The 12,640-nt window shown below is 38.3% G+C and overlaps 2 protein-coding genes across 3 annotated transcripts in view; one reads left to right on the top strand and one right to left on the bottom strand.

Annotated features, from left to right (window-relative positions):
• Positions 1-3,735, top strand: part of adcy2b (adenylate cyclase 2b (brain)) — a 44,850-nt gene extending 41,115 nt beyond the window's left edge. For both annotated transcript variants that reach the window (XM_029513932.1, XM_029513931.1), the window contains exons 21-25: positions 64-210; positions 448-555; positions 2,029-2,143; positions 2,592-2,716; positions 2,797-3,735. In XM_029513932.1, the coding sequence (XP_029369792.1) occupies positions 64-210; positions 448-555; positions 2,029-2,143; positions 2,592-2,716; positions 2,797-2,949 (648 nt within the window). In that variant the 3' untranslated portion in view covers positions 2,950-3,735. The remainder of the gene's footprint in view (positions 1-63; positions 211-447; positions 556-2,028; positions 2,144-2,591; positions 2,717-2,796) is intronic.
• Positions 3,736-5,101: 1,366 nt separating this feature from the next.
• Positions 5,102-8,246, bottom strand: cfap90 (cilia and flagella associated protein 90). The gene is made up of 3 exons (XM_029514895.1): positions 8,130-8,246; positions 7,580-7,696; positions 5,102-5,281 (listed from the first exon to the last, which is right to left on the bottom strand). Exons 1-3 carry the CDS (start codon positions 8,244-8,246, stop codon positions 5,102-5,104), a joined length of 414 nt encoding a protein of 137 aa, XP_029370755.1.
• Positions 8,247-12,640: the final 4,394 nt, after the last annotated feature.

Here is a 12,640-nt window from a genome sequence, read left to right as displayed (position 1 = left end):
GTTCCTTTGCTAGTGCTTTTTGAGAACAACACATCCAGCTGTTATTTTCTTGTTTGTTATCAGGACCTCTATCATCAGTCATACGAGTCGGTATGTGTGATGTTTGCCTCCATCCCAGACTTCAAAGAGTTTTATACAGAGTCTGATGTGAATAAGGAAGGACTTGAGTGCCTCCGTCTTCTCAACGAGATCATAGCAGACTTTGATGAGGTAAATTCTTCTCCTATTGATAATCCTGGCTGCTAGTCAATGTGAAGAAAAATCCATGTCTTTCTGCTTCTTTTTTTTTTTTTTTGAGAGGAAATCACTCTGGGTTGTTCTGTTCCAAAGTAGTAGGAAATGCACCAAAATGTCCCAGCCTTGGAGTGCAAGCCAGTGTTAAGTCCTGCTCTCCTTTTATGTTTTCTCGTCTCCTTGTCACGCTCTGTCTTCCTCACGTGTCCTCAGCTGCTGTCCAAGCCAAAGTTCAGCGGGGTGGAGAAGATAAAGACCATTGGCAGCACCTATATGGCTGCGACTGGACTCAATGTGACGCCAGGACCAGAGTGCACACAGGCAGGCTTTGACATGCTTGCACCTATTTTCACACATGTGCACACACACAGAGATATGACCTCATCACGGCACACAGTGAGTTTCATGTCTTGAGGTCCAAGCTGCTGCAGTCAGCTCCACTCCGGACTCATATTTGATCATAGAAGATGAGGTAAATAAAAGCTGTTTTGCACTTGGCCATCCGTGTTTAGTCTTAAAACAGTTTTGGCAGGCCAAGCTTATTTTCAGTTAACTTGTCATTATTCATTTATGGTCGCAAAAAATGGGATGAAGGTTAGGCGTCAAAATAGTTGTTACTGTCCAAATACATTTGGAAGCCTGGAGTGGGTTGCTCCTTAAAATGTGCCACACATAACATTCAGACATTAGTGACTCATTACCGAACTCATTTCAATGCGCAAGTGTAATCACTGGAAGCAAATGAGTTCGTCAGTCAGAAACGTGGCAGCACAATGTGTTGTAAAAACAAATCTGCTGGATTGGTAGGAAATCTGCTTAATTGAGCGCTTACCAAGTCAGGAAGGAGACTCCTTATTCTAGACAGGCATTTCCCTCACTGAAACAACACTGTGACTGCCTGATTTATGAGCATTAAATAATGATAATTCCATTTGAGAGAAAAAAAAAACATACTTGTAAGAGGAACACGAGGGCTAGATTGTTTTTTTTTTTTTTATTGATCATAGTTTTGAAACAGTCCAAACCATTTAAGTATGGAAAACACTACACACTCATTGTGTCTTCACGAAGCTATTAGTTTTTGTTTAACTATTGTTTTTACTTTTTACGAACATAATGTCTGACCACATATGTTTTAGCTGCTGTAGCAAAAGAAATATTCCTTTGTCCACTGCTGTATAGTACAAATGTTTGGACACATTTTCCTATTCATTTGAATGAGGTGTGTCCAAACTTTTGGCCTGTACTGTATATTTAAGCTATTTCGATGGGTATGCTAACATTTGTAGCTTATAATAAGCACAATTTTGATCCATTTCTCAGAAATACATTATTTTCCCTTCCTGTCAAACCCACACATCACTTTGACATCAGATGAATCTGGAGACTGACAGGCCTGCCGTGCCTGTTGGACAATCACTATTCCAGGGAGCAGTTTTGCAGCAGTCATTTGCTACATAGAGGACAAATATATTGATTCACAGCACAAAAAAGAAAGAAAAAAAGAAATGCTCCTTGCAGTTAATTCAAAATCACAAACTTCAATTCCAAATTGTAAATGCTCTCCTCTAAAAGAGGAAATGAGATTCTGGTACCTGTTTCATGCAAGTTTTAATAGTATAGACACACAAGCATAAATAATGATTGCACTCTATGAAAATGACATTGGCGGAGCAGTGTTCACGGTCCCCAGTCTACTTTTACTGTTACTGTTTATTTGACAATGACACATCGTTTGTACTTGTACTCGTACTTGTTTGCACTTCACTAATTCCCATCTGTATCTCCCTGCAGGAACATGACAGACAGTACATGCACATAGGCACAATGGTGGAGTTTGCTTTTGCCCTTGTGGGGAAGTTGGACGTCATCAATAAACACTCCTTCAATGACTTCAAACTCAGAATAGGTGAGAACTGCTTTATCGGTGCCTAAAATTGTTCAGAATGTTGATTATTTTTCCAAAAACAGAGATCATATATATATATATATATATATATATATATATATATATATATATATATAAACTGATAATATACATTATTTCTTATTTTGGGCAACATGCTGGCATAGTGGTTAGCGCTGTTGCCCCACAATAAGAAGGTTGCAGGTTCCGTGTCTGTAGGTCTGAGTGTGAGTGGTTGTTTGTCTGTCTCTGTGTGTTGGCCCTGTGATGGACTGGTGACCTGTGCAGGATGTACCCCACCCTCACCCAGAGTGAGCTGGGATTGGCTCCAGTACCAACTGCAACCTGGGAACGGATAAGCGGTTGAAGATGAATGAATGAATCTCTTATTTCTCTCTTCACTTTATTTATTTATTTATTTATTTATTTATTCATTCATTCATTCATTCAGGGATAAACCACGGCCCAGTGATTGCAGGGGTAATCGGGGCCCAAAAACCTCAGTATGACATCTGGGGAAATAGCGTAAATGTGGCCAGTAGGATGGAGACCACTGGGGTACTGGGAAAAATACAGGTGAGATACCGACGTGTTACCAATCACATGCTTGTTTCACTGCATGGAAGTGAACTAACTACGTCTTCCTGTCTGTATAGGTGACAGAGGAGACGAGTTATATCTTGTTAACATTAGGGTACATGTGTTCATGTCGTGGCATCATCAATGTGAAGGGCAAAGGAGAGCTGAGGACCTACTTTGTTCACACGGAGATGACCCGATCTCTCTCGCAAGGGACTGTCATGCCTTGAACATGCCACACTGTCCAAACAGACTCCAGAAAACAATCACAGACGTGCGCACGCACACACACACACACACACACACAAGTACAAGTACAAGCACACAATGTGGCCGTAGAAATGAATTGTCATGCCCCCCCATCAGACCCATTGCCAGCAGTAAGCAGTGCCACAAGAACTTAGCACCAGGGGATACAACAGAGCCAAGCACCATCCTGGTTCTTCAACCCTGTACTTCAGGGGGTGTTTGTGTCTCAAGTGTAAGGAGGAATTGGCTCTTAGCAGTCTCCTAACTGTTAGAGGAGTGACTGAGTGAAGGGGGTTTGTTAAATTAGAGCAGCTCTCAGGGACCGCAGTCATCCCTCTGTACAATAGTAGTGGTGTGGAGCTAATTACCCAATTGCCAGTGTTGCAGTGCTTCAGAGCCTTATAATTGAGCAAACTGAGCTGCCTGCCAAGCTGTGTTTAGTTTTAGTTTTTTTTTATCTGCCTGTTGTCACTGTGAGCCAGTTTTGCTCCATTTCACTTCAAATGGATTTTAGAGTTAATTATCATATAGAGCAGTTGATGCGGACAAATCGCCAGTGTGATGAGTAGTTTGCCAAAACCTGTGAATTGTATTTAAAGCTGTAGAGCTGTGTTTGTGTCCCACTGAAGAGTAGGTGGACTCAGGCAAGAGATTCAAGAGGAAAGTAGAGGTTTCTTTTTTAATAATCCACCTGGAACCAAACCAACAGCAATGTGTGTAAATGTTCATTGCCATCCTTTTGTTATTCATTAAACATTTGTATATAAACGGCAGCACTTTCTGTCTTTGTTAATAAGTGCTTTAAACACACAAGCACCATTACACTGTGTATAGATTTTCACATGTTGCCACAATAGAGCTGAGATCATTAGTTGAAATGAATACAGACAAACAAATTAAGTTCTGGTAATGGTTATTCATTTCAGACATTAAACGACATAGAAAGTTTCAGAAATGCCTCTCTCTATTTTTACAGTGGCTCTACTTCCAATGCATAAATGATCTCTAACAGTACATTATTATTATCTTAAAAGCTGTACTTCCATATTTTGGGAAAAGCACTTGATTCACTCACATTCTCCATTTGTTCACATTCTGTGGGCGTGTTAGATGAACAGACTGATACAATTCTCACATTAGTCTGCTCAGTAAGAACTTATCAGGAAGAAAGAAGACTCATGGATAAACAGCACAGAGCGTGTTCATTAGTGAGACTTAGAGGCACTGCTCTGAGGTCAATTGTCATGATACTGACTCAGGCTAACTGTTTCCAGTCTTTGTGCTAAGCTAATCAGGTGAAGCTTTGGCTTCATATTTAAATGAGAGATACAGAACATAATGTTTTACAAATACCAACTGTCAGTGTTAATACTTTGTATGAAAACTTCAGAATTCAAACTTTTTGCTTGTAAGTTTTCCTTGTAAGATAAACATAACATGAACATAAATTATTTGTACGGGAAATGTATGAAGCATTTAAAGACAGAAACCGTTCACAAATGTTTGAGTTTAGGAATCATTCTTTCATGAACCGAAACAAATATTGCGTCACATGACAGTATTTCCATTCTTCTCAGCAATTTCTCTCTTTTCACCTTTGAACTTCCATCTCGCACATCAGGTCATATAAAATAGACACTGATTTTGTAGCACCAAACAGACTGTAAAACATGTCCTTTCTAAGAACAAAAGATCTATTTCTGCAAGAGTACATGGACAAATTAGAAATATTCTTGCTCAAAAAAATTATGTAAGGGGCTTGTTGCGTGGGTTCAGGATTTACACTGAAACAGAATCGAGAAACTTGCAAATCAGGGAGGTCAGGAATACACAAAAAGAATAGTACATGATGCAGAGGAGAGATGAAAGATCAAAATGCTGTAGTGGAAGTCTTTCCCCTTTTAATCATGGTCTTTACTGAATTGTAAAAAAATGTTGCTATCCCTGTATTCTTTCTCCAGACATATTTCATATTTAAATGTCAGTGCTTCAAATTATAATTGAAAGGTTTGATATTTTTTTATACATATCTGCATACACTCATCAGGTATCTACATGCTATAACACTTTATTTGTTTATTATTCAAAGATTGTACAGAGGACACTGATATCATGCTGGGATATTTTAGACTTTTAAAGGGGGGCCACTGAGCCGTACCCTTGTGCCACATTCCAGATGATCCCATTTTTCATGAAAAATTCAGCTTTAATGCAAGCCACACGTGCGTGCTGTCGGCCTGTTTCATAGAGGACTGGAACAGGGCGATTGCCATACTCTGAAGAGGAGAGCACCGGCACAGCTCGGGATTTCTCCTGGGAGAGAGCCAGAGGGACAACAAGGCAGCAAGCATTGAGTAAAAAATGTAACTGCACTGTCTTTCATGATCCAAATAATGAGGCTGATAAAGTTTGACAAATTATAGAGTCAGGTTTCATGAAGAAGTAAAGGTGATTCTAACCCAAAGGATGGAAGTAATAGTAATTATATTAATATTCGGGATAATACTCACCAATTTATCTTCATATATTAGCATTTTCATTTCATTCATGGGCCATGAATGATGGTACCGATAATTTGTATCTATCCACTCAATAGTTTTACAACATACTATAATAGCCATTATAACATTCAAAACTACACGTCAACCTGCTGACAGCCTAAGAGTAAAGGCCACATGAACAAATGTTATTAGGATTTGTTCACTGTGGACCATGACAGTCTATAAAAGTTCATGGCAATCCATTCTAACAATCATCATCTCTGAAGTTAGCACAAACGTTGAATCACAGATAAATACAATGAGGGTACAATAAAAGAATTCAAAATGCATTAGCATTAGAGGCAAGAGTAGTATGAGCTGGCTCAAGTTAGTAACCAAAATGTTCCACTTTTATCATATTTTCATAGATAATCAATAAAATCACCATTTATTTAATTTGCTCCTATACATCATAATCACAACTTAAAAAGAAATATCAATCTTTCAGGTCTTACTTGATTGTGCCTGATTGCCAATGTTTTTTTCAATCAGGATTAGGATGGTTTGATAGGGCCATGTCACATTTAAGCCATGTTCTTTTAAAACTGCCATTTTGGCACTGAGGTCGGTGTCTGGTTTGTTAATTCATTGGCTTTATATTATTATTGCATTGAAACAGAGACTCTTCCAGTGTAGAAGAAAATATTTTTGCTACCCAATTTCTTCCTGTCAACCCTAACCCTCAGTCTAAAAGGTGAAATTTGTCTTCCACTGCCAATAGGATGCAATATTATGAGAAGTGGAAAGAATTCCAGCAAATGAAAGTATTAGCTACACTCTAATCTTATATTGGGAGAAAGTGAACTGAATACTGAGAGCCTCTGACTGCAGACAGTACAGAGAGTACCTGCTGCAGTGGGTTTAAATCTTCATGAACTTAAGTGGAAACTGGAACATGAATGCAACATACGGCCGTTATCCAATGAATATTATGTGTTTCACTCTTATTGAAATGTGAATACAGGGACAAAAATGTTGTAATTCAGCAGGAGCTGACATCCAGCCACTCATCTCAGTAATTACAAACTCAGCAGTGTGTAAGTGGCTGCTTTGTTCACCTGCTCTGCTTTCTGTGACCTAGAAACTCCCCCTGAGCTACTTTTCTTAACATGAATAATTACTCTATAGAGCTCAAATACCTTCAAAATGAGCTGCAAACAAATGTCATGGAAGTTAGAGATATATATAAGCTGCCACGTGGTAAGAAAAAGTTAAGACTTACATACAGATTGGCTTTAATTGTATGCTCTTTGAGAAATACACTGACGTTTCCTTGTATGAAACATTGAAAAAAAAGACTGACTTTATCATCTAAAGCTTGGTAGGTTCTGTTCTGAAAAAAGTAGGATGCTGAAACTGGGATGATGGTGAATGATCAGCTCAGTGGACTGACGGTGCTTAGAACGTGCGGTGTGCACAAGGTCAGTGCTCTAAGGCAACGTACAGCGAAATCAAAACTGTAAAAGGGGAAAATAAATGCAATGTATTAGTTAATCTACTTATTTTGTTAATTTTGCTTTGCATTGTCCTGTAAGACAAAATTTCTGACATGTTATAGACAAAACATTTATTTAAATAATGGAGAACCAGGGAGTGTGCAGTTTCAAACCCTTTAACATCCACTGTTCCCTATGTCTTGTCTCTTGCTTTAGCATTTTGCTTGAGGCTGAACTATTAAAAAGCAATTGGGTACTGGTCGCATTTTAAGACTATATGATTTGTTTATTTTATTTTATTTTATTGAGTATATTTTTCAGACATACAATGTGTTGAAACCTGTCTCATTTATTTTTATGTTTCCCCAGCAACGAAGTTTGTTGATCCCTACTGGATACTGTTGGCTCTGGTTACCTAACAGGGCTACATTTTTTGATCATTGCCTGTGATTGTTTCACACACAAAAGGCGGATTGTTGTTGACTCAGCACGGTCCTTTACTGTAAATCCACAGTCTTGGGCAGGTATAATGGTGCCGATTCACGATTGAATAAACTTGAGGTCACCACCAGCAAGCCAAAGCAGTCACAGGATATTCCTGAGAAGTACAACAGTCAACTAAGTGCGGTCTTTACCTCCTCATTTATGTTTAGCCCTCTTCCTTTGTGGTGTTTTCGGTCATCCCTGTGCAGTATCTCATCGTAACCCTCGGCCTGGTGGTGCACTCGGTCATACATGGACACTTCTGGGGCCTGAATTCAGAGAAAGAATAAATGTTTGGTGTTTAAAACCTCACACATAATAATATCCCTTTTCCTCAACTATGGGCAGGGGGGTAACAGTCACAAGTCACAAACAAAACAAACTATGGTCTGGGAATTATGCTACAGTATAAGTGGTATTCAGATAGATTTTTTTTAGAAGCATTGTGTTATATTTTCTGTCTCAGCTTTGTTTAAACGTATTATTTCCTTACAGACCTTTTATGTGTCTTCTTTTAAGTGAAAAAAGTGGTGAACGGGTCATATTATCCTTCCCCATATCGTATCCACTACACATCAAGGATATTCGATATTTCCGTTGTGATATCGTTATAGAGTCGTGAATATTATCACTTAAGTAACAAGCAAGCTAGTTAGCTACATTGGCAGCGAGATTATTTTTGCGCGTTTCTGCTACGTTTACCTTTGAGTCTCTGTTAAAATAGGTCCTTTCTTTGGGTTCCTTTCGCCGTGGTGGGATGTAACTGAAGGCAGATAATGTCGAAAGTGGTTTGCTTTGTGCCTGGAGTGATACGTCCATGTTTATTGGCTACAAAAGACCGAGTAAATGTTGTGTTACAGTCATAAAAGGAGGGGTCAGTCAGTGAGGCCAAACAGAGCGTCCGTGGTTGCTAGGATACCGACCCGCTGCGGTCATGCTGCCTTCGCTGGCTTTTCTCTTTACCCGTCCTTGTGAATTTCCGAGGGACTTCAAATAAAGTTCATGTTTTGCATTGGCAAAACGCTCCACACTTAGGTGCTTTGTGCGAAACAGACAAGACAGAACATTTCCCCTTGGCTTCTGTTTGCCCCTGGACATCTGTGTGGATTTGTTTTTCTGCTGCTTTGTATCATTAAATTTCAGCTAGTTTTGCTGAAAGCCACGTTTTACTGTATAACCTGGAGGGACATCATTACTCCTGCACCCTCTTTGTGGAGGCCCAGAGCTAATTCTGCAGCAGAAATATAATAAGGAGAGCCACAGGGCAAATTATTAGACTTACTGTTTCAATTTGCATAACTTTTTACCATGAATTATTGATATAGCTTACTTTTCTTTTAAACTTGTGGTAACTTTGGGTAGGCAAATATGATTCCTACATTCCCATGTGTTGAAGAAACTGGTTTAAATCGTTTTACTGGGCTCCACTACATTCAAATACAGCAACTTCTACTTCAGCTAAAATAATGTATTAACATATTTACATGCTGAAGAATTTACCTAAATTCTACACATGGTTAAATACTCAGCGATATTAAAAGACAAATAGCAATCAAATATCTACCACCTTTAATTACTGAAGTAAGATTGCTAAGAATCAACAGCAGACTATCTAAATTAAGTTATAGCACATCCCTGGTCGTTGCAGCCAGTGTCTCCCTCTATGCTAATAACACTTGTCCTTTCAACCCTCACTTAAAGCCTCTCACTTCATCTGCTGTGTAATTTGGGCAGCAGAATGAATTTATAACAGTGGACAGACTTTGCCTCGAGCACTGTGTGGACACTGTCGTTCACTTATGGGTGACAAGAAAGTCCAATTGCAGATGCTTCAGATAAGACATAATCTCTCCCTTGCAGTATATAGAGATATAAATGGTTACTGTTGGTAGACTGAATCTGATGGGGAAGGAGAAAAAGCTGCTACAACATTTTGAAATTTTGGTTTCATATTTTCCCCAGAGTTGGGTGAGCAGATTGATAGCAAACACATTTCTGGAACATATATGATGAAAACTACTGCTTTGACCTTTTATTAAAAAAAAACAACAAACAAACAAAACAGATAGAATGGATTAAAAGGAGTTCATTATACCAACAAATAAAATGCAAACTGTTTCACATGAAATAGGGAGACAGCATTATGGACGTATGAGTGTGTGTGTATCTGCTGTTATTTTTCACTCCCTCCAGGTAATTATGACAGACCAGCAGCAGGAGGTGGCCAATAAGAGGACACCACTCACTGTGCTGTGAGCCACAACAGGCACACACACACACACGAACAAACACAAACAGACACATCCACAAAGAAAGCTCTGAAGGAGCATAGGGGAACATAGATTCTGATGCTCCTGCCAACAACTCAGTGATGTTGATAGGTGGAAAAAGAGAGAGGCAAAAGAGAGTGGAGCCTGATCACCAGCTGCTTTTTTCATTTAGAGGTTGTCTCAACACAGAGGAGTAATTACAGCTGACATTTCAGAGGGATATATTGCTATTTGGCAGGAGGGGGAATAGAGTCTCCTGAAGGACAGGGTTAGACATTCAATGGTCCTGAGTTATGAAAAGGAACAAGCAGTGTAACTAAGCCTTGAACTCATCTTTACACTGCTTTGCAACACAATTTATTAATATGGAATTAAATATATCTTGTGCATGTTTTACGTCATTCAGAGAAGCACAGGATTTGGAGTTAGAGACAGAGCTCCACTTACACAAATGTAATCACTTGTTAGACAACCGAACCATTTGCCCCACAGATGTGACTTATTAAATGTCAATTTAAAGTAATATTAACATTTATCTGAGAAAAAAAAATAAAAAAAATCAGCAAACAAAAATTGCAGTTGTAATTGCAAAAATAACATGTTTAATCAACAAACACCAACAGGTCCAGGAAAGGCACTGGCATCTTCTCTCAATCAGCTTCCAACTGTGAGTGACAAGAGGTCCAACAGTAGGTGGGAATTTTCTGCACAAAATGATGTTGTTTAGGTTATTTTACATCCAAAAATAGCCTTTAACGTTTCGTCTTTTATTTTTGTATTGCTATGAAACGAGCCGGCTTCAGTTATAGGACATGTCTTTGTGTATCTGTGCACCAACTGGAGTGAGACAACGTTTTAATAAAATCCGTCCTGAGGGCCTTTGTGCTTATCGCTATCACAAATTGTCAGTTAGATCTGATTAAATCTCACAACTCAGAAGAATTTTAATTTTAATTACCTCTTCTTTGTTTTTTCAAATTTGGTCTATTTGGGCTCAAGGATTAACAAATTCATTTTTACACGGTAAAATGCCAAAAATCACAGTGACCTTTACGTGCTAATTATGACTAAATGCCATTGATAAATTCTATTGAATCTCTTTACTTTCTTTTCAGCATGTTTTTGGGTCTTCCATCCATCTGTATATACATCCATATGTCTATTGTCATGCTTGTAAAAGCATTAACTCAGGAACAATTTTCAATGGTCAAAGTAAATGTGACTTAACAGAAAGCAGGTTCTGGCCATTGATTTGATAAAATAGCATTCATTAAGTGCCATAAAAAGTCCTCTTGACATAAGTCATATGAGCGTGGACTGACGTAGCTGCAAAATGCAACTTGATTCGTTGCAGGCAAACAACTGTGAGATGGTAAATCTAGGTGGGACAGTGAAATATAAACAGGAAAGATGAGAGGAGAGATTCTTGTCATCCTCCCACTCCACAGCAAAAATATCCCTTTGTTGGAAGCCAGTTCATAACTAGTATCAGCCTCCCCCTGCTGGGCATACCAGGTAATATATCAGGTTGCTGAGAAGACAGATTTAAAAGTAGTTGATAAACTTCATTTGCCAAACAAAACACAGGAAGCAAAGCAAGAAATTATCAAATGTGCCTTCCTGATACCGAGGAAGAGGTTTCTTTATAAAAATTGAGCCGAAAAAATAACAGTTTCAAATCAGGGAGTCGCATAAGCCTTGGAAAGAAATGATGTCAACAAAAAGGCCAACATTAACACTAACTGTAAATACATGGGAACATGTTTTTGGGCTAGGAGAGTTCATGCATATCAGTAATGGCACAAATAAAGACAATCAACTGTGGTATATGTGAACTGTGAGATCCCCAGCAAAAACCAACTGTAAATAATAACCTACTAATTCTGACCAGATGAATGGAAGTAAATACATGGTTAGTGATCAAAAGAAGGAGAAATTACAATCATTTTGAATTGAGAAAAATCTCTTCTCACACAAGTTTCGTTACTTAAGCCTCCCTTTGTCACAAATTTAATGTGACATTTCTTATCATTAATAATATCAATCAACCTCACAAGGTTGCCGGCATTTTTTCTTGACAGTATAGATTCTCAATATGTTGGCTTCTCTTGTGAGTAATTGTTGTATTGTCTTTGTCGATTAGTCTCTATTCGTCAGTGTGATCTACTTCTAATCTTTTGAAACATCTGTTATTGTATTGATAACAGGTTCTTATGAACAGATTAAAATCTGTTATCTAAATTTATCAAGTGAGTGTGGTTAAATTTTAAATGTTGCTGTGAAACATCCACTCACCCTTTTTCAGAAATAATAAATAACAATATTGTATGTATGTTAAGTTGCGTATAAGCATTTCTGTGTTGACCCAGTTCAGCTTAACAGCTGCATAGATCTGGAGTCCTCTACTAACTGTAATGAATACATTACTGCTAAAGGTCATTTTCCACACTGAGACCCAGCTGTAACATGACAGTATAATGTCACTGCATCAGTAAATCTATCCACTATCTAAGGGTATGTTTCCCCAACAGTTAATCAATTTCAACATTTTCACCAACTGGAAATCATTTGGAAAATTTTGAGCGGCTGTCATTGCTAAATAGACTTACTGTTCCAGAAATGTTTACTTGCCATTAATTGAAGCCCATGAGGCTGCTTAGTAAGATGCAGCCTGCAAATTGAGGATTATCAATGGATAATCCACAAAGAAGCAGCAGCATTATTGTGATTGGTCTGAATGCAGCAAGAGAGATATATGAGTCATCTCTGCCCTGACTGTATATATATATATATATATATATACTATACTACTATACACACACACATAGGATACAGAAATGTAGCAGGAAATGGGTTCATTTATCAGTGAGATAGCATTCAACTGTCCTTTGATGACTGCTATTTTAAAGCTAAAGTTTTGAATATTTGAGAAAAGTTTTTTTT

The sequence above is a fragment of the Echeneis naucrates genome, chromosome 11, assembly GCF_900963305.1.
Source record: "Echeneis naucrates chromosome 11, fEcheNa1.1, whole genome shotgun sequence".
Lineage (NCBI taxonomy): Eukaryota > Metazoa > Chordata > Actinopteri > Carangiformes > Echeneidae > Echeneis > Echeneis naucrates.
Note: the sequence above shows the minus strand (reverse complement) of the source record. Positions and strands in the feature narration are given on the sequence as shown.